Source organism: Symphodus melops, assembly GCF_947650265.1.
Source record: "Symphodus melops genome assembly, chromosome: 11".
In the NCBI taxonomy this organism is placed as follows: Eukaryota; Metazoa; Chordata; class Actinopteri; order Labriformes; family Labridae; genus Symphodus; species Symphodus melops.
In genome coordinates, this window is record NC_136701.1 from 16885015 (window position 1) to 16909110 (window position 24096).

Genomic DNA, 24096 nt, shown 5'->3' on the forward strand with positions numbered 1-24096 from the left:
CTTTTTGGACCATTTGGACAGTAGATTTCCCTGATCTTATGAGACAACCAAATCATTTTTAAACCATTGATAAAAAAAATAATAATAATAAAAACAAATAATACCATACTGGCTTTCATAAGTTTCTTACTGTCTATGATCTCCGGCAAATGTGAGATATAGCGGGAGCTCCAATACATGTTTTAGATTTGCAATAATCAAATATAAAGACAATTGTTTTGCAGAGATCTAAACATTAGGTTTCAATATTATTCTGCTCAATCCCACTGTAGAAGGATTCTAATATTATGGCCAATGCTGTAATATGATAGCCAATAATATACCCGTATTATTTGATGTAATATAATATCATGTTGTTGGAGATAAATAGTGCTATATTTTCGGAAGGTCTATGGTAGGGCAATCAGAGGGTCAACGCCCCTGTTATCAATCAAACAATCAATCAACAATTAGTCAGCTGTTTAAATCACTGCAGGAGAATCTTGGACTGGTTTCCTGGCTCCAGGATGGAGGGGTTCCTGTCCACTTTCCCACCGTACCTTGCCTCAGGACTAGCCCAGGAATGCGGCTGGGTAAAGAGAGAGGGCCGCTTCATGACCCCCCAGGGCCTTAATTACCTGGAGCTCTGCAAGGCCATTCTGTGCCAGGTGAACCCGAGCCCACCTCCTCAGTTTAAGAAGGCTAACACCAAAGAGTGTGGCGTGCAAGTCAACGCCAAAGTAGATAAAATCGTGCAATGCTCGCTGGGACCCAAAACACTGTTCTGCTTGGAGGGCGACTCTAATGCCACCTCAAAGTCCCCGAAGAGCCCAAAGGAACTGAAACCGGACGAGAAGGCGCCATGTATGACTCCACCCGTCAGCAACCTTCGCTTCATGAGGCCCGTTTCCATTTATTCACCAGTGTTTGATCGCAGGATCCTCCGGAAGACACTCAGCCACGACCGAGGAGGAAGTGAAGGAGATGGTGAAGATGCAGAACGAGAGTCTGATAAGGAGGCTGAGACGGATCACAGCTGTGGAGACGCGGTGAAGGACATCGAGGCAACTTTCAACAGGTCTGCAAAGGGATCCAACTTTCAGGTGGGTTTCCATGAAAATGACGAGCTGTTTTGTTGGTTTAAAGCGAAGAAAAAAAGCATCTATGAAACCTATTTGGATCTATTGTCTTCTCTGTCCACAAAATTTACTTTTTTTTTTCTGTTTAAGTTCCTTGAGCAGAGGTACGGGTTTTTCCACTGCAAGAAATGTAACATCCGGTGGGAGAGTGCTTATGTATGGTGCATCTCTGGAAGCAGTAAAGTACGTGGTCCAACTTCTTTGAATAGCATACAATTTACTTTCATATTAAACAAACTATAGAGAACTTTTGAACTACCCCTCCTTCTCCTCAGGTGTACTACAAGCAGCTCTGCCGGAAGTGTCAGGTTGGGTTTAACCCCTACAGAGTGGAGTCCATCCTCTGCAAGGTACATTCACAGTCAAAAGTAGAAACAAACATACATGGCAAGTTTTACCCACCTGAGCAGTGTGATAGTGGTGCCTGAAGAAGAGAGTATACTCGACTCATCTTTGGCTGCTTGACGACTCATGTTTGCAGGGATGGTTATAAAATAAAAGTTAACCACTAGTGTTCTCGGATGACTTTTTGTAGTTGTAACAAGTTGCATGGCACTGTGATTTTTCAGTTAAAGAGTTAGGCTATTGAGGTGCACTTTTCAAGCAAATGATTTCACTTTAAAATATATTCCCTTCTGTTGTAGTCTGTTGCCTCAAAAGATAAAAATCCATGTTCAGTTTGAGCTGTTTGACTCCTATGACTTTTGTGTCATGTCTGGCTCAGCCTGAGCAATCGCAGGAGATTTAGAAGTGGTTTACCCTATGGAAACTTAAAAAAAAAAAAAAGTGGTTGTACTCTGAATGCCTGTGTGTAGCCTGCACTAAAAACTTTGAACGTTCACATTTCTCCCGAATGTCAGGGCTGCTCTCAGACGAACTGCAGCTGTGAGAAGAAGCAGAGGCACATCAACATGAAGAGGCCTCATCGCCAGGACCTGTGCTGTCGCTGCAAGGGCATGAGGCTGTCCTGTGACGCCACCTACAGCTTCAAATACATAGTCTAGGCAAGCAGTGCATGATCGCTCTGGAATCAATGGCTCATGAAGATCTGGGACTTTTCATTAGGGTCATGACAGTGCAGGTCCTGTACCTGTACATGTCATGAATGGAAGTTACCTCCTGTAACGCACTCAAAGGGATTTATTTATTCTCCTACCAGCGAGTAGCTGAATCTCTACCTGGGTTTGTTTATTTGAAGTAACTTCTACTGAAACTGCCTTTCTTTCCCTGCTTTAATCCTGGTTTGAAAACTATTTTTGTAAAAAAAAAAAAAAAAAAAAGAAGAAATAAACAATGCATCTGTATGTGTCTGTTTATCATTGTTGTTGATATTGAATTTAAATTTAGTCATTTAAAACCTTGATCAGTTTTAGAGCCCTACCAGCTTCATTGGATTTGACCTGTGCTGCTTAAAATCATCACTGGGGGCATTGAAATGAAACGCCACACAAAATAACTTAATGTCTTTTTACTTTGACACCAACTTGTACAGAGCATAAACTCAAACAACTTCACAAAGGCTGTAAAAGTATTTACAAGGTGAAAAGAACAACTACAGTCTGACTCTAAAAAGCTTTAAAAATGTGCAATTTCTCATTTGGCATGCACACACATTCTCCCACACACAGGAAAAAAACAAAAACAAACCAAACATACCCGCATGAGCTTAAAGCTCCCTTTTGTACCTCACACAAACGTATCTTTCAGATAAAACTTTTTTTTGTAAATAAATATTTAAAACACTCCATACAGTACACAGACGATGCATGCATGGCAGTTTGATTTGAAAGAACATCAATAAAAAAAACAAAAACCCAAGTCAAATGAGTGATTTGTAGCAGATCGGATATAAATAGGAAAAATGGTATTTGTACAGCAAACAGATTTCTGAGGGAGAAACGGTTACAAAAAGGGCTGGCGACGGGAGGTGTTAAACTTCAGTAGTAGCACGGGTTTTGTTTTGAACGTCAACAAAGAGTGCTGAATGTCAGCATGTCCCCTACGTGTAAGGCAACTACATACCACACACAAACATGCTTACGTAATGGTTGTGTGTCAGTTTCTAGGAACAGACAGAAAACATCTGAGTGGATACATGCACGGTTGTTTGGCATTTAAACACAAGGTCAGTTTGATACAGTGTGGGACAGAAATCTACAGTGTGTATATTTGCTAATGATGCTAACACTAGCCACAGAGGAGTGCACAGATAATGGCATGATTATTCGACCAATGTTTACAACAGTAGTCAGGAGACGAGCTGCTTCACTGATACAGAAATATAAACGAAGCCAGGGCAGCACGAGGAATTGCACTCGAATATTCTGCGCCTGGTCTTTGTCCATCAGTCTTTCAGTCAGTCTGCACAGGTCAGACTTTTTAGGGAGCGTAAGGGAAACAAATACAGTAGAGAGCATTCAACTGGGTCGCGCATTGCACTATTTCCTCCAAAGCAGTTCTTAAACAGCAGACACAACAAGAGAGAAAATGTAATCCAGCCTTGTGCGTTCCCTTCCCAGGGAAAGCTGCAGCCCTATTCTCTCTCTCTCACAGAAAACAAACAAAAAAAACAATCTCCTTTTTGTTTTAAAAATCAATACCAAAATTCCATTTAGTGCAATCGTGGAAAAACTCGTAATTTTCTCTCTGAAACTACCATCGAACTATGTCCTCGACGGGGGGCAGCAATGAGTCAATCAAGTTCTATCAGGTTGTAGGTTTTTTTTTCTTTCTTTCTGGGAAGCAGGTCCAATCCGAGTTGTAAGCATTCAAAAGGTCCTCCAGTGCAGTTCAGTTTATGCTGAATGTTGAGCCTCAAGCATGACTGTGACCACGAGTACAGCTCGATCCCAACATTAAGCAACACAGGCGCTCAAAGAGATGCACATTTGATCATCTTTTTATCAGCAGGCCGCCATCTGCAGCGTCTAACGGGTCAAGTGATTTATTCTGTCAAGTGTAAATTCAGTACAAAGTTTCTCAGATAATGGCGTCTCCTTTTGTAGTTGTTGCTCAGGAACACTCGGTTTCAGGCATCGAAATTCACAAACATTGAAGCTCTTCACGTCGTCTTCTGTTCAAAGTTCAGTTCTCAGGTCTGGACATCTGACGGTTCAGTATTAAGGAGCCCCCCTGCTTTCAACAGAGGCAAGGCAGCATGTCCCACCTTCCCCAGGTAGCGAGATAAAGGTGTCGCAGAACCACCCAGGGAGCAGCAACATCCCCATGCCGCCGCCTCTCCTGGGTCAGTGGGACAGGAAGGAAGGCTGGGAGGAGGAGGAGGAGGAGCGAGGAGGAGAGATGAAGACGGTGCAGGACCGCGCGTTAAGACTGACTTGTGGTCTGGGTGTGGTGCAGGAAATGGAGTCGGGTTTTTGTACGGAGAGCTGGGAAAATGGGGGAGATGTGAGCCTCTCGGGGGAAGGGGCAAAGTGTTTCTGTCAGACTGCATGAGCAGGGTGGGTTCTGAGGCCACAGTCGGTAGCATGGGAGACGTGAGGGATGATTTCAGGCTGCTGTGCAAACTGAACAGAGGCGAGCTGTGTGATGAGTGTCCTCTGAAAGGATTATAGAGCTCAGTGTTTTCATCCAGGTAACGCCTTCTCGGCTCTCTTGTGCGTGGCAGTGTAAAGTCAGGTCGGCCTGGTGTGTTTGAGCAGCTATGTGATGAGAACAGGTTTGCCGGTTTGGAGAAATCGAGAAAAGTGCTATCAGAGTCTAAAGAAGATGAGGATGAAGGAATCAGTGAAGGGTTTGGGTGTAAATCTTGTTCTAGTGTTGGGTTGGGCGGTAACCGGGTATCTGTCTGGAACTGAGCAGTCGGGGCAGCAGACATAGAGGAGGAGGGAGGGGCCAGGTGTGTGGGTGCTGGATCTCCTCCGTAAGACCAGACTGGGACGGATGTGGGGATGGTTTTGGAAGCGTCAATGGTTGAAGTAAAGGTGGGGGGGGGAGGGGTGGGGGGCTCCTGAGGTCCTGTCAGAGGCTTGTCCCGGAGACGCTGGAGTCGGGGAGGTAGGTTGTGACGACCCGGTAACCCTGGGCGCGGCGGATCATTTCGCGGATCTCCCCGTTGAGCTCCAGCAGTTTGGAGCAGATCAGGCTGAGGTCCTGGCGGGACCCGACGAGGGCGATTGTTCCAGTCTGGCCCAGAGTCTGGTGCCGGAAGTAGACATTGAGGAGCGTCTGGACCTCGCTCTCTGAGCTCCCACCGAATACTCCACAAGGCCACTGCCTCCTGAAGCACATATTTTAGAACAACATTTGATTGTAAGACATTAAAACCGTCAATACTTAAAGAGTATTCAGTTGTTAGCATAAATCTTGGATATTAATGATGATCTCATCTGGCAACCTATATTTGGTGTAGAAAAGTTGCACACCTGCACTCCTGGATGTAGCGCACAGCTTTGGTGAACTCGTGGTTCTTAAGGCACTCCAGTATGGCCTGCACAGCTGCCTCAGAGGTGGGGAAGCTGGGAACGACCACGGCTGCCACCTGGGTGGCGTGCGCATGGGTGTGAGCCAAGAGCTTGTGTTCCAGGTCACTGGCCACGGCTGCCTCCGCTACCTGCAGGCTCGTCTTCAGATCAGTGAGCTCCCGAGACATATTCAGCAGCTATGAGGAAGGAGGAAGCCAGAAGGCGGTTTAGTGTGTGTGTGTGTGTGTGTGTGTGTGTGTGTGTGTGTGAGATTTTCAAGTCATCAGTGACAGAACATTTCAGCTAAGGAGCTTTGACCTGAAGCTTTTTAAAACGTTTATCAAGTAATGAATCGTGATTGGGCAAAAAGGATCATCTGCTGCAATGTTCATGAGTATGTGTGTGTGGGGATATTTGGCTAATGTGACCAGAGATCGGCTGTGAATCAGGAGGGTTTTGAGTACATTTCCTTGTTGCTTGGTTTCGATTGTGAAGGGTGCGTGTCTGGGGTTATTTATGTTTTTGTTTTGCTAACAGTTATATAGGCATCAAGCTGTTTTTTCTTTCCTTTGTTGATTTGAAACGAAATGGTTTATTTTGCGCTAACCCCATGCGGCTTTAATTTGGTCAGCCTGCAAAATTGAGCATGCTATAAAATGCAAAGAGTCAGCAATTGGTTGTTGTGTGAGAGGATCTTAATGTACTGCTGAGTGTCTAAAGCAAACACAAGTGTATTACTTTTTAAAATGACGCTGACTCCTAATTCAGCCGGCTCCAAAAGTGTTTTAACCGTCTGTCTTTGTTTGCCATTAGAGGTGGGGCGTCCAGGTTATTATTCATTATGTTACAGATATACAGTGTGTCCACTACTTAGCACTAACAAGATCCTTCTTTCATTCTAAAATTGTTCACTTTTCTTTATTACCAACTCCAAATGGTCCTTATCGAAAAGCCTTTTTCTTAATACTGTCAGTAATTCGTTGATGAATGAGGATTTGGCTCACCTCAGGCACAGAGCTGATGGCATGAACCTGACCGATGAGCGAGCAGTAGGACTGGAAGAGTAGTAGAAGCTGGAAATGCAGCTTGTAGAGTCTCTGACAAAGCTCCAGTTGCTACAAGACATTAAATAACAAACAGGGTCAAATACAACAGAAACGTGGATCAGATGGACACCGTAATCCAGTCAGATTCTCTGAAGTACACATTCTATGCAGAAGTCAGACAGACACACAATTACAGCTAGTTTAGTTGTCTTGTGCAAAGTCAATTAAGCGGTTTGTTTAAAAATCTAAGGCAGCGAAGAGAAGAAACTTGGAAGACTTACTGCAAGAGACTCCATTTGCTAGACAGCGAGAGAGCATGTTAGGGCGTCAGAGTGAGGTGAGAGGAAGACAGAGCGTCAATCAAACACATGCACAGCACAGTCAAAAAAACACAGTCAGAATTAGTCAACAGTGTATCATGAACTCAGCAACTATCAAGCTATTGTTTTGTCCTTGGTGCCTGTAGAGAAAGTCAGAGAGGCAAAACTAGAAAACACAGAAAACATGCAAGGAAAGCAAATGTGTCCGAGTAAAAGAGGAGCAAAGAGGAACACGTGTGCAAAGCAGAGATGAAAAGTTACCCCCATCTGTTGAGTGAGTTGGACTTCAAACTCTACATAACCTGTTTTTCTGGATATTTCTGGGGGATATAATTTATTTATAAGAGGCTGCCCGTACCTTCTCCTCCGAGTCCCCCGGCTGGCAGGTAACCACGGTCTCACCGGGGCACCTGGGAAATGTGTCTTTACAGTTCCTCAGCCACTGAACATGAATAGGCAAGGGGACAAGAGAGGGGTTGGAGGTGCAAAAGGGGAACAAATGGTCAACAGCTCGTATATTTGTAAGATAAAAACATACAATCAGATATTGATCAATGACGTGCAGAGGTTGACTTACCGATACAGCAGCATCCTCTTTGGTGTTGTAGGTATCCAAATACTCCTGCAGCTCAAGCGCAGAGAACTTCATCTTTTCAAGGAGACCATATGACATAACCTGGACAGAAGAAGAGTGTGGTGTGGAGGCAAAAAAAATTAGAACTTATAGGACTTAAGAAACACAAATCCTGTGTCCCACTGTTTGGCAGACAAATGTGCTTCATTTTCCCCAAGTCAATTATAGAAGTTCTACCGTTTCAGCATCAATGTAGATTGTAGGACAGTCTGAGCATGTAGTCAACATCTGTGAGGACCTGAGGAACTTTGATCCGATGCCTCTTAAGCCCTCTCCAAGGTAAGTGGCAACATCAGTAGTCAGCAGGCAGAATTTACCCTGGATGTTCTGTATTTCACATACATTCATTTCAGTTTAACTGGATACAAGAGTTTGCAGAGAGATATGAAAAAAATAAACAGTTTGACGCCTCGTGTGTATGACGTAAACAAATCCTTCACGGGTCGTTTTACCTTGAAAAGAGACGAGAAGACTTGAAAAGTGTGAACGGCGCAGGATCCATCCGAGTCGGTCACGAGCTGGTTGATGTGACACCGCCACGCCTCCTCGGCATCGTCACACACTGTGGGCTGGAAGGCTGCCAAGATGGCGGAGAAAAATGGAGAGGGGGGAGGAGGAAAACCAAGGTCTTCCAAATCATCTACATCATCACGTAAGCTGTCGCCATGGACATGGAAAAGAAATGGGGGCAAAGGAATAAAAAAAAAAAGTTTGATACCTTCCCCCGAATAAATGGTTTTCTATTCAAATCAAGTTACCAGATAACTCATGGGAATATAAAGCGAAAGCATGGGTGTCATTTAGATTTTACAGGCAGTATTTCTGAGGAATTCTGAATGAAAAAAATAAAACAAATGATCCATCCTGATGTTTCCTATTGTCGTATACATAGATAGAACTGTGTTCTGTTCGCTGACTCTTCTCTGTCACATTCACCTGGGCAGACAGTTTGGGTCGAGAAAGTCCAGTGGAGGTTGGCAGTAGTCTGGGTTGAGGCGATGGTCAAGACCGAGTGGCTGATCCTGAGGTTGCCCGGGCAACTCTAGGGTGAAACTCTCACCTCCATCAGAGCCCTGAGGGAGCTCATTGGCGCTCAGAGACAGCTCATCATCCTGAGCTTGAGTGTCCTCGTCGTCTCCACACACCCTCCCCTGACGAGACAAGGACATTTGATTTCCATGAGGAGAAGAAATCTAATTGTGAAAATGTGTATATTTTTGTTACAGAGTAGGATTCCTCACGTGTAGGCCTCTGAGATCATCGTGGAGCGCACCCTGGCCCGGTGTGGTGGCATTGAAGGATTGCGGGTCGGCAGATGTGTCGTACGACGTAGACAGAGAATCAGTGTGATTGGTTTCTTCAGATGGAGAAGGGTTAGTCTGAAACATGAAGGCAGAGCAGGAACATCTGTCAATTCGATTTCCTTTTGGGTCATTACAATATCAGAGGGTAGATTTTTTTTAAGGCTCCGGTGGATGTTAATGTGGTGCTGATGCAACAGTTTGAGCTACGCACAAGCTGAGAGTGAGAGAGGCTTTGGCTAGTCGAAGACTCCTCTTCCTCTGAGGACTCGTCTGAGTCATGCGGGTCCTCGTGTCCCAAACTCGGCGTGCTGCCTGAGTGCTGGCTCTCCTCCAACATGTCACCCAGCTCGGTGCTGTCCAGCGATCGTCGTCGCACACCCCAATTAAAGTTATCGACAGTCTCGCCCTACATATCACACACACACACACACACATATAGACATAGCAGACAAGGGCAGAGTTGAAGGAAGCAGTGAGAAAAACACTTTCATTTAAACCTTCTAATTAAAAAGAGTTGGAGCGACCGACAAGCACAAGATGCAAAATAGACTGTTAATCATGGCATGAAAATACGCTGAAAAGGCTGTTTTGCATTCAAAATCATCATGGTTTTTTTTTCTCCCTGAAGACTTATTTGCAGTATAATTTGTCTTCATTACAGCACATAGCAAAATAATTCAGAAATGTAGTTCTGCAACCAAGCTGTGAGAGCAAAATGAAGCACAATCATCCTTTGTTTTCTTCAGGTGAAACAAAGGAGCCAGCATCACCACAGCGCTGATAAAAAAGCAAATGTAAGTGGCTCAATGTGAGAGACCTTACCTGAAGCTCCTGGGCAGCGAGGGGGAGAGAGAGAGACACAGAGTTAGACAGAGAGAGAGACAACGAGGAGGGGCAGAGAAACACATTTCAAATATATTGTAGTTGAAGGAAGACAGGTGGAAAAATTAAACACGCGGTAAAAGATAAAACAGAAGGAAAGAGGCTGAAACTTTATTATGAAAGGGTTTCTACGTAAAAAAAAAAAAAAAAAATTAAGAATCTTACCTCTCCATCTTCCAGCTCCACATCCAGGAAGTCAAAGTCTCTGAAAACTCGAAACTGTTGCTCACTGGCCGTGTCGTCCAGCGTGTCCTCTCTGGTTCCGCCGTCCTCTGATGACACGCCACTCTCTCGCATTTCCATCATGTCCAAGTCGCCACAGGATGAGAAGATCACCTGATAAAAACAAAAAGCCACTTTCTTGGGTACAATCATGGCATTGTTCTCGATAAATGTTTGGTAAGACTGGAGAACCTCTATGGCTACAAAGTGGCGTTTTCACATGCCTGAGATTCAGAGAAAATAAAAATAGCTTCAACTAAAAGTTATGTGTGGGGGGTTTTGTCTTGGCTGTTAACAAGCAGAGAGTAAAGGCAGAATATTGTAAATCAAATATAAGAGGTAGCGTACAGATGGGTTCTTAGTGAGTCCAACTTCTTGTCCACAAAGAGACAAAACGTTCACCAGCTTCTCTCTGGTTCTTTTCTGTAAAAAAAAGGGAGACAGAAAGCAACAACAGCACAGAATGAAACAAAGAAGGCAGAAGCTCAGAGAAATGTTTCTGGGCTTGTTCGTGTTACATGACTCCAATTTAAATCAGTGCTTGTCACTCACATATTACAATCTAACAGATTTGTTCTTCTGCAGCAAGCACGGCAGGTTTGAGCAAGTATGTCATTGTATTACATTAAGAAAAAAAATCTTGTAACAATTGGACAGTTTATTTGTGCTATGATAAAAAGCAGCATTTTAAAAGACACAAAAAAGACTCTGGATAAGGGCTTCCCCTGAGAAACACAACATAGTGGGAGTCTACAGTGAGTCTACCTGAGAGGATTGTGGTCGTCTCCAGCTCACAGGCACCAGGATGGTGTTGGAGTTAGATCCGGAGGAGGTGGAGGAAGTACTGCGGGTTACAGCCATGGCTCTGGCCTTCCCCTCTCTACCTCCTGAACCCTGGAGCTCATCGAAGCGCCGACCAATCACTGGAGTCTATAAAGAAAAGAACAGGACAATATGTTTCAAATGTTCTCCTCCCTGTTTTCTGAATATGTCGCACGTGCTGGGGAAGCTTAGAAAACCAGTTGGTGTTATAGGCAGCAGCTTTCTCACCTCAGAGATGTCGAAGGTAAAGTCCAGTGTCTTTCCAGGCAGAGCTTTAGATGAACCGTCCCAAACCCTGCTGACCTCTAGGTTTGACAGGTCACCCTGCGTGTGGCCGTACACCGGATGAACAAGGCTGGCGGAGCGTGATACCACCAGTTTCAAGATGTTTAAGGCATCCTTCCAGTGTACTGTCTATTGAATTAAAACTCACAGTAAGTAAGGCGGCAGTGCACACTTAATACCCCACAGTGAGAGAGTAGAAATTCAAGGACAATTACCTGGACAAATTTTTCTATGGTCTTTGTAACGTCAGCGTTGAACTGTTTGACTTGAACAGCTGTCATGTCCATGTGGCTGAGCAGACAGTAGATGATCTGGAGGAGAGACTGCTGCATGCTGGGAAGGCCCTTATCCAGCAGCTGAAATATGAATAGGGACATTTAGTGAGCGTCTGTACAGCAACTTGAATGAATATCACCAGAGAAAGGCACCTATTACGAGCTGTCCTTGCATCACAAAAAAAACTATTCACTAAATCAAAAACACAAACCCGAAGACTTTCAGTAAATCCTTTTTGATACTGCAGGAGAAAACAAACAACTAGGTAATCCTAGAAATAAGGGATATAATGCAGAGTTGTAAGCACTTACCTCAGCCATATAGGTGACCATGTTGAGTGTGATGTCAGAGAAAGCCTCATGGAGGTAGCGGCAAACTACGCTGACCCAGGAGAAAGGGTCCCGTGTGTATGAGCGTGTTTTATAAAGAGTCATCACATGGGCCAGATGGGACAGCTTTGTGTGCTTCTCCACCAAACACACCTGAGAGAGGGATTTTTTTTTTTCACTGCATATCTCGTACATTTATTCATGCCTAATTAAGCACTGTCTTCCCCAAATTAAATTAAAAGTAAGATTGTATAAGATCAACAGAAGAACGGAACGTACCTGTGCAATCCTTTCGGCACTCTCCTTACAAAACTGATTTGGGTGGCCAAAGTGCTGCACCAGGTGAGGCAGCAGACACAGCACATTCAGAGGGAAACCTGCACACGGAGGAGAGATTGAATAAAAAAAAAAAAACATGCAATATAAAAAACACTGCAGTCTCAATGATGCAAGATTACAACAACAGTGAAACAAAGTGCCTACCTATGGACTGCGAGCTGTCAACAACTGGCACACGGGAGACTGGCGTGAGCTGGCAGAAAAGCTGCAAGGTGAGGTCTGAAGTGGCCTGCGAGGTAAAACCCTTTAACAAAAGCTGCTGAATCCCAGAGAAGCCGCTCCACCTCAGCTGAGCCTGCAGCTTCTCGAGGCGTTCACGGTTCTCTGCTCTATCCAAAGGCACCTGAGAAGAAAGGATTTTTTTTTTTTAGGTTTGACTGAAACTGAAAGCTGCTTTGGGGTGTCCACGTGAAACACATTCTGTGGTCTAATATCGGATTTTCTCTTAATCAGATTTTTGCAGAGTTTACAATTTAATCTCATACGATTGGTACATTCCATCTTATTTACCTTTGACAGTAACTTGTGAACAAGGCGAAGTGACATCTGGTATTCAAACTCAAAGTCTGACTCCATGAGCGACACTGCCACCCAGAACACCGTGGCCAGTATGGATGACGGATGGGAAATATGAGCTGGATCTGATAAAACACTTGGATCAATACGATTGGTCGATGATGTGCAGGACCCAGGCGTTCTTCCTGTTCTGGCGAGGCCATGACTGTTGCACGCCTGTACATTGAAAACAACATTGGATTGATTGAGTGAGACTTTCTGTGTTCACACAGTCTGCTCTGGCGTTGACGTGTAAAGCCAAACATGAATCTGCTCTTCTTGCCTGTATGCGGTCCAATGTTGCACTCCGAGGAGGATCACTTGCATGGTGGCCACTCTCGCCAAACTTTTTGGGGACAGAGTAGGACCGTTGGTGCCGTTGTGATGAAAGACCGACAAATCCTGGTCCGGGGAAGTTCAACTGACCTGTGCTCTTTCTGTTCATAAGTTTGTCACTGGTTACAAAGTCTGGCGAGGAGGTCCTGAAATGAAACACAGTAAGAGTGAATGTATTATATTAAGATATGAATAATAGGGCGTGTTTATTAAATTCTTGTGATAGCAACATAGCGTATGGCTTGATTCAATTTCCCTCCTTAAAAAGCAGAAAGCTACCTGGTGAGAGCTGCCATGAGGTCGCTGTTTTTCAGACATTCTGCGAGATTCACCACCACTGACTCCAGCGTCAGCAGCACCTCCATCACATAGCCCTACACGCACACAGGTGTTGAATTAGACAAGCACACGAGAGCCTCGGAATGCATTCTCATCTGTCAATCATTATTCAGGATGTTGCAGGCTGCATCACTCTCTCGCTTCCTCTCACCTGCACCTCGTCCCCGTGTTCTCCGACCACCTCGACCAGGCGCGAGACCAGGTCAGCGACGGCGTGGTTGTTGATAGGCTGTTTGAGGGCTCTGAAGATTTGGAAAGAGCGCCCAGCGTAGTGGCGTGAGGAGCTGCACAGGGCCGTCTGTAAAGCCACATCACTCAGCTGCTGCTCCAGGTGGAAGTCTGTATAAACAGGTAGGTGAAGACAAGCACACATGGAGGTCATTAATGTGATACATGGATTTTTTTTCTTCTTTTTTTTCCAACAGTTGGTGGCGCTAAATGACTCATTCAAAAATAAAATCAGAAATTTCACAGTGACTTGATGAGGCCCTGATATCTTTTATTATTTATTTAGGGAAAATATGTGGAATTAATATTCAGTTTCTCACCAGACTTGGACTCCTTGAACACAGAGATGATGTGGCGTAGGAAGTTTGACAGCTGATCCGTGCTCTTGGAGTTCGGGTTCTTTGGTGTGATGTCCTCGTGCACCCACAGCGGCCCAAACGCTCTGAGCAATGACAACACAGTACTCCAGGCACTGTATACCCACCACCAATAGCACCACATACACGTTACACACGCACGTAAAATGTGCACCGTGCACACAAGGGGTCTTTCATCCACACATAACAACACACCTCACAGGACGACAGGCTTGCACCTTACACATTACCTGGTGGAGAGAAACTCGATGAGCTTATTTGTCTTCTCGTCCGTCTCGTTGGGCATGTCTTCCAGGTCCTCGAGGTCGTCGGGCGTCACAAGGGGCAGATTTCCAACACTGCCTGCAGTGCTGCCCCCACCCAGACTGGCAGAGGAGGAGTTTGAGGTGGAGCTGAGGCCTGAATCCACCACCGGAGAAGCCTGCCACTCTCGCAGAAAGTCAGGTGCATCTGAGAGAACACGATGATAGAGCAGCACTTTTTTTAGATATAGATTTTAATGGGATGATACAAGCTTTACATTTAAACTAGATGATGACACATTATTGATGAGTGTTTAAGTAGTTGTTGAGTAATTTAATCTTACGTGACTGCTGGTACTCTGTGTGGTAGCTGGACTTGATGGTAAGGGTTTTGTTGTCACTGATCTCTCTGGTCAACATCAAGACAGAGGCTATAACCTGTGAATACAACACAAGGGTTTCATCAGTACCTATTAAAGGTAAGCAGATTTTTGATGGCATCACTTTCCATCCTCGCTGTGTTCAACGGGTGATGCATAATGTGCATCAACATGCTTCAGGATCCCACTCTGACCTGGAAGTTGTTGTTGCAGGACAAGGCGATGAGGAGGTGGAGAAGGAGACGTTTACTGTGCTCATAGACCTCTGGCCTGTAGTGGTCAAGACCTGGTCAATAAAATAAAACAACCAGTAAGACAGCAACTGGATACAGAAAGAAAAAGATAAGAGCTAGTTAATGCCTTTTATCCCCCCCCCCCTACTTTTACATTTTGAATCGTCACTATTGATGCTTACAAGAAGCTGCAAATCTGTTGTTCCGTAGACATGAGTTATTAGTGAGACACTATGGTATGGTGGCCATAAGATTTTTTTTTAATAACCAGATACTTAGCACATATATTTAGGTGTACAGTTTCCAAATTGACAGCTTGCACAAGTGCTTGTTGTTTTATATTTTCTGTGATGACAACTCTTAACCAAGAACAAACTTTTCTTTCATGTAAAGCATGTTTACTGCTACAAGTCACTTTTGACCTTATACCCTTACAGTAAGAATTTCAGAGACAACACAAACTGCTGCTATGCTGATGATACCCAGCTCTTCCTTTCATTTCTGCCAAATGATGTTTAAGTCCAGTTACAATTTCATCATGCCTTGCTGCTGTCTCTGAATGGATGAATGAACAACACCTTCATCTCAACCTCGCAAAGACTGGGCTGCTTGTCATCCCAGCCAGTCCCTCTATGCAACCACAGGTCAATATCCAGCTTGGTACAACCAAATTCACGCTCACAAAGTCTTACTGGAATCTTAGTGTCATGATTGATGACCAGCTAACATTTCAGGTCCAGGTGGACTTGATTGCTCTGTCATTTGGAATTGCTCTGTACATCTTCAGGAAGATCAGATCGTACCTGCCTGGGACAGGCTCTAGTTATATCACACATTGACAATAATAACGCCTTACAGACTGCCAGTTTTTCCTGCATGCACCCATCCAGCATCAAACCCCTGCAGATGATTCCAAAACACAGCAGCAAGTGTGGTCTTCCACCTACCCGCAAAATATCACATGTCACAGTGCTGTTCATCTCCTTCCACTGGCTCCCAGTTACTGCTCACATCAAATGTAAAGCCCTGCTGCTCGCTCTCAAAACGGCAACAAAAACAGCTCTGCCTCCTCCTTAACTGAACTCTATAACCCAGGGCTACACCCCCTTCCACCCACTACACTCTGCCATTCAAAGGCGTCTGATCCAACCTCAACAACAGGGCCATAGCTTTAGATACACTCTCTACACTCCCCTGTTGTTCCCTGGTGGTGGAACCAAAACTCTCTGGCTCTGCAGAGTCCCTTTGCACCTTTAAGAAAAAGCTAAAGACTCCGCTCTTTAAAGAAAAGCTACGCACTTAATGATTTTGATGATGACAATATTTAGAATGGTTTTGATGATGATTAAAATTAGTGCTATCGATGTTGGAGTTGATGATTATCGATTACCTTTAGTTGAAATAAATAATAATAATAACTGTGCTTTGCCTCTGGACACTGCCTTATGGCATTTAGTTCATTCTTCATTTGCACTTCCTGGCGTTGTTCCCTCCTCTCTAGATCTTTGCTTGTATTGTGTTTATTCTCTGATGAAGGTTGCTTTTTGACGGCATTATGCACACAGTAGCACCGGATGACAAAGACCACCCTGCACCTAATTTGTGGGTATATGTATATATACCGTGTATAATAGTAGTGTTCTGCACAGCTTAAGGGACAGGAATGGTCATGAAATGCTCATCTGTTCGGAATAGAGATACAACCACAAACTGTCCCACATTAGAAGTAACAGAAATTATCTACACAAAAAAAAACCCCCACAGAGTTATGTGTACGAGTGTGTTGCGTTCACTTACCCAAAAAGAGTGCATGTAGTAGCAGAGGCAGGTGAAGAGCCCAGTCCTCCCTCACACTGTGATCCACTACCATTTCAGTCATGAAAATCACTGCTATGTTACACCTGAGGACCAACAAAGATTTCAATATAGTAAGTGCATACAATCCTGCTCATCTTATGGCCTCAGGGATTTTCTAATAAGTAGTATCAAGTCCATCTGAACTCATTTGTTGTCCTACAATAATTATCCCCAAAATTCAGCTCTGATAACACGTTTGCTGCAAATGTTTAATAAATCTAACCTGAATACTTTATAATATAGAGAAGCATGCTCGGTTGAACTCCATGCTGGAGTTCATCAGACCATCTGAGATGTAGTGAAGTCTTTCTCTTAGACTTTGCTGACTCTACTGAATGTTTTCACTTCTCAAATGCTAGAGCTGTCTTGTGGGTCTTTTGGGGCTGTCTCATTCTGTGTTTGTGTGTTTACCATACCTATGCAGCGGTCCCCTAGGTGTGATGGTTTCTGGGAGGTAGTCGACCAGAGGAGCCCAGCAGCCTCCGTTAACAGGCATGGGTAACGGCTGTGGGTGGTTGGTCTCCAGAACGCCCAGGAGCCATCCAGCATATGGTGGGAGGGGGTCAGCTACGAAAACGTCAGATGTGAAATGGCATCAGATGTCAACTTTAATGATATCCATTAGAAATACAAAGAACATAGACTGTTCAGCACAAAAAGGTTCTCATACCGAGACAAACAGCTGATGTGACAGGTCATTCACAATCTATTCAAAACATGTGCTGAAAACAGTCCAGGTATTCAAAAGCTCCTTTGTTCAGTGTGCATGTTCATCAACATCAACCAGTAGTTCCTGATTCAGGCCAAAACATAATCCAAACATAACCTGACCAATGCAAATGGTAGTGTGTGTTTTACACTTATTATTAAATATGATTTAGGGATCAAACTAATAAAACACACGATTCTGACAAGTACATTAAGCATTTAGCTTTTTTTTCGACATTGATTTGAAAGAGCAGAACAAGCAGCTCCAATATGAATAAAGTCTTACTGACTGATTGAAATGCTGTCTGGCACAATCATGCCCTGAGCAGACTTGACAGATCCAGTTTTATTTTGATTTCTTTTTTAAAGACTGGTCTTGTTCTTTGCTTGTTACAGCTCTCCTCTGTCACATGAAGACTGCAGCAGCAGACTCACACGTGGAAGCCTCTCGACTCAGACGCCTGCTAAAGATAGACTTGGTGCCATCAGAGAGGTTGAGGATAAATTTGTATCTGTGTCACAGGGGACACATGGTGGGCTTTGACTTGATTCCAAATAACATGTTTGATTTACAACTGGGACGCATACAACAATGGAATAAAGAGCAGTGAGCGACACACTCGTTTTAGTCTAGCCACAGCAGTATAGCTGTGGCTGTGTCGGGGTTATAGTGCACAGTCCCTTAAAAAAATTAAAAAAAATAATAAAAAAGTCCAAGAAGAAGGGGATTGTTGACAGCCATCATAAAGTCCTTGAGATTATAGCTGACTGACTTGAAGAATGTCTGTCCTGGGGCTCCTTCTAAGTCACAGACTGCTGTGGGCTGTGTGCGAGTTCACATTATACAAGCCGTCATTTTTGACATTCAGCTTCATGAGAACTAAAGAGGACTCACTCTTTTCGTCCTCGTAGGAGCCTCCTGAGCTGTTGCTGTAGCGTGACTCTAGTCTGTTGTGAGCCCTGGCCCTCCTGAAAAAAATACATGACATGCAAAGTTAAACCTCCATATTAACAAAGTGGAAAGCACAATACGACGGCACATTACAGCAACATTTGTGAGCAAAGTAAGGTTATGTAAACACTCACCGTTCTTCACTCTCTCTGACCAGCTTGGTCTCGTCTGTGTCGGGCAGATTATCCTGACCAGCCACTACAGTGTTACTGCTGGAGGTGGTGCCTGCATAGGAGACAATACAAGGCTAATCAGTAAACTCCTTACCTGCCAGATAGAGTAACCAACCAGGAAAGTCAGTTGTGCATCATGTTGACATTGCAGGGTATTTAAGAATGATGCCTCCCACCTGTCTGTGAGGTTGAGGCTTTGTTGCTGGCAGCAAAGCGATAGAAGGGAGGGTTGTCGCAGTGCAGGACCACAGGGTTCACCGGGTCAGTCTGCTGCAGCTCAAAAATCAGCTCCTCCATAGTCTGGATGGTGTTGTTGCGACACAGGTAGATCACCACTTTCTTTATCTAAAACCAATGAAAACAGATGAGTTAACTGGATGTGCTAACACTGTCTCGAAAGCGATAGTATTTTTTATTCCAAATGAATCCCTTTGAAAATTGAGAGTTTCATTCACAGTATAACAGTAGAGCAGCTGTGCACAGGCTGCACTTACATAAGGTAACAGTGTTGTATCGCTGCTGACTCCACACAGGCTGATAAGGAACTGCAGAGTGATCCGTAAGTTATTGCCCCATCTCTCATTGGATACCAGAGCATTCCAGGCATTCTCAATCTCTTGGCCAGGAACTTCATCTCCATACTTTTAATGTAAAGAGAAAAACATGTTAAAAAGAAGAACATGTAGTAGAGTGTAAAGGACAAAAAAAAAGACAAGCTCAGCTTTTTACCTTAGCAGTCATGAACATGAGGTTGTTGAGCACAAGCGAGGTCGCCTGTAGGGAGCCCCAGCCGTTACCTCGCAGACAGGGGGGCAGAACGACACCCTGACCCTGAGGCCCTTCCTCAGGAGTGCAGGGGCTTGAGGCGGGGGGCAGGAGCCCGGTGTCCACAAGCTCAATGTTACTTAGCCAGGGCAGCAGGTAGGAGAGCATGATCTGTCTGCCATTAGGGTGGGTGGTGGGGAACCGCTGGCTCACCTCTGCACGGGAGAAAATGTCAAGGAGAGGAATTCATATCTAAAAAATGAAAAAATTACCTCAAGGGAGTTTTGTATGCGTGTTTAAAAGAGACCTAAGCATGTTGAGGGCTTTAAGATGTGATGGATGCACTTAGCATTCAGTGCATCAAATTAAAAAAGTCACAATAAAACAGCTTTCGTGTCAATTCGATTCTTTGATTTGATTGGCAGTCTTTGCTTTTTGAAATATCCTAGTGTAGAAAAACCAAGAAGGGTTGGGAGTGGAGATTTATTAACAGCTTTAGAAAGGAATAACATTTCTTCTCCAAACATACAAATATATATAGAGATCCTAGTCTTTGTTAATCTTGTTTCATAACACAACAGAAAAAAATGACTTGATCTCCAGTGGCATGAAGCTGTGTGAACTGTGTTCACCCTGAAAAAAGTCACCTGAGAAAAGAGGCAGCGTGAGCTCGGGGTACATGCTGGCCAGCTGGATGGAGAGTTGAGACAGGTTGACGCTGTACAGTGGAGGCAGTGGGCCGTGTGTCCCATACAAAATATTACCAGGCTTCTGCTCCACCATGCGTTTAGAGTACGCAGACAGCTTCGACTCTAGCACCTGCAAACACATCATAAAGACTTCCTAGTAAGACTGTGGTAAAGACGTACATAACAATAAAATGTTAGATTTTGTGCAATCAAGTTCAAATTGAGCACAGACGTTTCCCCCCTTCTGTGTGCTGAATGTACCTGCATCAGCTGCATAGAAATCTCGTATATTTCCCTGCTGGTGTCTGAAGCTTTGAACAATACCAGATTGAGCAAGGTCACAAGGTCACATGGGTAATTCCTGGCAAAGAAAGGAGGAATGAACATTAGCTGCTGATTACAATTATAAAACTTGCTTCATAAATATTGACAAAAAAAACAAAAAAGATCTGACCAGAGTGAGAAATAGACTGAAATGTACAATAACAAGACAGCTTTATAAATCAGAGTGCATTATTTGAACATTTCTTTACCTGTTAAATAAAATTATCTAAGACATTTTAGAAATGATTAATATTCTCCATCAGGCAGGTAACATGCCAGAGAGAGGTGGAGCAGGAGCTGCTGGTTATTCAGGGTCAACTCAAACAATTCCATGATTCCCCACCTGTTCCCACAGACAGTGGCGATGGCTTTAAAGCAGCCGGATGCCAGCTGGTAAGATCCAGTGAAGCAGCGGTCCACAGCCCAGTTAAAAAGGTTGATTTGGTCTGGGTTCAGTTCTAAGAGCAGGATGACCACCTCACAACCCAAACGGTGCACCTACGAAAAAAAAAGAAAAAAAAACATGATACTTTGTATTAGAAATGTAGAGCAGCAGAATCAGGGAATCAAACAAAGCTGTTGTGAAATACTCCAATGCAAAGGTTGACCTAAGGGTTAAGGTTAAGGCTAAGGTTACCCGTAGATCATGGCAGGCCAGTATGTTGTCGAGCCATTTGTAGAGATAGCCGTCAGTCGAGAGTCCCACATTGTCAAACACCGGACCACAACACAGAACTGCGGACATGGCCTGTGTGACAAAAGAAAAATTAAAGAGAAGGTTTCTACAGAATACAACAGAAGGAAGCATGGCAGGATTCATCTTGCTGTGTAGGGGGGTATGTGGCTGTGGTTTTGTCTACCTTTAGAGCACAGTACTGGTAGCGGGTGATCTGGTGGTTGCGGTCGCTGTAACGATCGAGGGGAGTGAACATGACACTGAAGGGTCCAGCCCACTGACTGAAGAGGATGAAGAGGTGGTGTCTCAGAGACTGCTGAGGGAAGAGAAAGCGCCTGTGGTGGACTGCACCGATGTGAATGTGACGGTGGGGAAACAGAAAGAGACAGGAAGGATCAAAATAGTGGGAAAACTTAACACTAACAGACTGAGAAACATTTTTACTATGCGACAAGAAATCAGTCACAAGCACTACTGACAGGCCCGTGCAATATATAGCATGTATATAAAAAGAAATCGAAATGATTTACCAGGAACACACTGAATGAGATTAGCCACCATCCCACTGAAATGTGCTCTGATGTCCTTCAGCACGTCCAGCTCCTTCTCATTCTCAGCCTCCAAAAGCATCCTGGTGAGATCCACATACTCCAGGAACAAAGCACCCAATGCAAGGGAGTCACGCTCCAGTGCCCCGTTGGTGCTGTAAAGACCATAAAGATCGTCTCGGAGGTTTGATCGTAAATGTTACACGTGTATCGGAAGGCGTGAAGTGAGGGAGAGTCAAATGTGATTGTGAGTCAACAGAGGAAATGAATGATTAGACCTGAGTGGTTTGAGCCTAACAGAAACACCAGTGCCAAAACAAATACAGTAGAGGGCACTCAAAGGCTAAAATGCGGTTGGTACCTGTCACTGATGACTCCCGCATTAGCCAACAGTTCAAAGATCCTGAGCAGCTGCAGCCTGAGAAGATCCCTCCTCTCTCTGCGCTTCTTGTTCTGCAAACACACACAGATTTACATTTTCACTGTTAGCAGGCTGGATATGTTTATACTGGGAAGCATGAGCATGTGTATGGAGTAGGCTAATAAGTTGCTGAAATAAAAACAACTTAGCATTAGCTATAGGAATGATCAACAACTTTTACGCTCATATGTAGCGTGTGTGTGTGTGTGTGTGTGTGTGTGTGTGTGTGTGTGTGTGTGTGTGTGTGTGTGTGTGTGTTACCTCAGGCCTCCGTTCCAGTGCCTCCTTCATCAGTGGATGGAGTTCTTCGACCAGCTCTCTAAAAGCGTAAAGGATCAAAGAGGGGAAAAAGTCCATTGATTGCTCAATTTCTTAAGGACATTGATCAAATCCTCCCATTCTCGTAGCAGGAGGATTTTCTGATTTAAGGAAACAGAAAGATTTGTAACAGATATATATATTGTGCAACCCAAATGTGAAGTGCCTAAAAAAACTAATTTAATCCTTAAACATGGACAACATGACACAGATGTGTCTAGGGAGACGATTATCTCTTTCATAACAATGCACTCCCTTTAGGAAAACAGTTAAAAATAGATGATCTCTTTAAAATGAAAAAAATCCTCCCTCTCACAAAGGATCCTCTGTCTATCTAAATATGATACATGTCTGTGCCTCTGAGACATCTCTTCTACATCAGTGACACAGGTTTTTTTTCTCTGCTGAGAATGTCTCAGAGGCACGCAGCTCATCTCAGTTATGAAGTGAATGTAAATAACTGATGGGAAGAACTAATAGATGAAGGCAACGTTAAGAGACAGAGGAATCCCGCCTTTCTTATGTAAGAGATTAGCACCAAATCTAGTACATCGTCCGTTTCCTTTGTAATCAACATGTGAGAAAACCGCTCACACCAGGAACATTACACTAACCAACAACAGATTTGTGATTCAACAACAGCCATTAAACGTCTTCAAAACTGACTTTTGTTTTTGTGATGGACCCTACATGTATTGACGGTGTTGATGTTCAAGTACCTGAAGACCAGGGCGTTTGTGCATCCGAACCCCAGCACCAGAGACTCAGTGATCTCCAAACTCTCAGCTCTCATGAGAGGGACAAGTTGTTTTAGAAGCCAGGCAACGGAGGGAGTGCCGATCACCTGAGAGACAAATCAACAAAATCTGTCAGTAAGATTTGGTTTCCTTCAAAATAAGCCAGAATTTCCCCCAATTTTCACCTCTTTTAAAAAACAAAAAAAAACAAATGTAAGGGTATACAGCTGTAAAAAAAGAGTTTCCATTTTAAAAAACTTCCTCATATTTAAAGCACAATCATCAACCCCTCGTAGTCAGAGATGCAATATATTGGCAGCCATCAAGTGATTCATTGATAAGTTTATCAAAAAAATCAATCTGCAACTTTATAGATAAAACGTGAATTAAAAAAAAAACAAAGATTCCAATCTTTTTCTCTTCCCTGTTTTTTGCTGCAGTTCAATCTACTCTTCATCTAATAGAGCTGTTTGGACGAAAATAAATACTTAAAAGCCATTGTGCGGGAACCTTTTTAAAACAAATTTAAGAAACAGGACGAATCAGCCAATCAACAAATAATTAAAAGCTTGATGATTGTAAATTTCTCCACTTGCGAGATGAATAAAGGATTATCTTATCTTATAACATCGTCTCACAAACACGCACCTTGTTGTCATAGGTGATGCTGCCATCCGGCGTCGTGGCAGTGATCTCAGGTGTGGAAGCTCTGAGGTGACCGGGAGACATGATGCTCGGCTTAGCCACACCCAGACACAGGATCAGGTAGTTACGCCACAGAGAGATGTAGTTGTCGCTGGAGCCTGCTGTGCTGGTCTTCTTCGCGTTCACTGGGCTGCTGCAGGAAGACAAAAAGAGACCAGGCCGGTGGTCTGATATTTAAATCTTTCATAGACATTTGGTGAATGAGGAATTTAAAAATGAAACTCTAAAGACATAATTCACGCGTGCTCTCGTACTTTGGGTCAACCAGCGGCAGTAGCAGCTGGAGGCGTGTGAACACGTAGGGCCAGGCGTATCCCAGAGCAGTGGGGCAGTGTTTAGGCAGGTGTTCCTGCCGCAAGAAGATGTGCAGACAGAGCACCCACGGGTCCTTCATGCACTGGGCAAAGATCCAGACATGGCTGGGGCTCTTAACGTCGTAGGAACTGCTCACAAGTCGAGCTGTCCACTCCACCAGCCACTGCAGGTCAACATGGTGGTTGAGGGGCAGGGTGGACTGAGAAGGGGAGAAGGGGAA

At 44.1% G+C, this 24096-nt stretch overlaps 2 protein-coding genes across 2 annotated transcripts in view; one reads left to right on the forward strand and one right to left on the reverse strand.

The window, feature by feature from the left end:
• Nucleotides 1–444: 444 nt before the first annotated feature.
• zar1l (zygote arrest 1-like) lies at nt 445–2422 on the forward strand. The gene is made up of 4 exons (XM_079355235.1): nt 445–1082; nt 1209–1301; nt 1394–1468; nt 1979–2422. Exons 1-4 carry the CDS (start codon nt 507–509, stop codon nt 2120–2122), a joined length of 888 nt encoding a protein of 295 aa, XP_079211361.1. The 5' UTR covers nt 445–506; the 3' UTR covers nt 2123–2422.
• Nucleotides 2423–2571: 149 nt separating this feature from the next.
• fryb (furry homolog b) overlaps nt 2572–24096 on the reverse strand; it is a 38151-nt gene continuing 16626 nt past the window's right edge. The window contains exons 22-66 of the mRNA XM_079355234.1: nt 23816–24075; nt 23505–23694; nt 22839–22963; nt 22063–22120; nt 21742–21833; nt 21363–21535; nt 21017–21177; nt 20794–20904; nt 20500–20654; nt 20094–20193; nt 19791–19962; nt 19108–19358; nt 18873–19019; nt 18555–18723; nt 18340–18430; nt 18149–18222; nt 16962–17112; nt 16486–16589; nt 14650–14741; nt 14420–14513; nt 14064–14283; nt 13777–13898; nt 13380–13567; nt 13169–13263; nt 12837–13035; nt 12509–12730; nt 12143–12341; nt 11939–12036; nt 11642–11812; nt 11270–11410; nt 10998–11183; nt 10713–10877; nt 10296–10370; nt 9891–10061; nt 9055–9249; nt 8781–8918; nt 8476–8690; nt 7992–8196; nt 7717–7866; nt 7483–7581; nt 7264–7347; nt 6867–6884; nt 6544–6654; nt 5501–5736; nt 2572–5355 (exon numbers count right to left, since the gene is read on the reverse strand). Coding sequence (XP_079211360.1) covers nt 5097–5355; nt 5501–5736; nt 6544–6654; nt 6867–6884; nt 7264–7347; nt 7483–7581; nt 7717–7866; nt 7992–8196; nt 8476–8690; nt 8781–8918; nt 9055–9249; nt 9891–10061; nt 10296–10370; nt 10713–10877; nt 10998–11183; nt 11270–11410; nt 11642–11812; nt 11939–12036; nt 12143–12341; nt 12509–12730; nt 12837–13035; nt 13169–13263; nt 13380–13567; nt 13777–13898; nt 14064–14283; nt 14420–14513; nt 14650–14741; nt 16486–16589; nt 16962–17112; nt 18149–18222; nt 18340–18430; nt 18555–18723; nt 18873–19019; nt 19108–19358; nt 19791–19962; nt 20094–20193; nt 20500–20654; nt 20794–20904; nt 21017–21177; nt 21363–21535; nt 21742–21833; nt 22063–22120; nt 22839–22963; nt 23505–23694; nt 23816–24075 — 6732 coding nt within the window. The 3' untranslated portion in view covers nt 2572–5096. The remainder of the gene's footprint in view (nt 5356–5500; nt 5737–6543; nt 6655–6866; nt 6885–7263; nt 7348–7482; nt 7582–7716; nt 7867–7991; nt 8197–8475; nt 8691–8780; nt 8919–9054; nt 9250–9890; nt 10062–10295; nt 10371–10712; nt 10878–10997; nt 11184–11269; nt 11411–11641; nt 11813–11938; nt 12037–12142; nt 12342–12508; nt 12731–12836; nt 13036–13168; nt 13264–13379; nt 13568–13776; nt 13899–14063; nt 14284–14419; nt 14514–14649; nt 14742–16485; nt 16590–16961; nt 17113–18148; nt 18223–18339; nt 18431–18554; nt 18724–18872; nt 19020–19107; nt 19359–19790; nt 19963–20093; nt 20194–20499; nt 20655–20793; nt 20905–21016; nt 21178–21362; nt 21536–21741; nt 21834–22062; nt 22121–22838; nt 22964–23504; nt 23695–23815; nt 24076–24096) is intronic.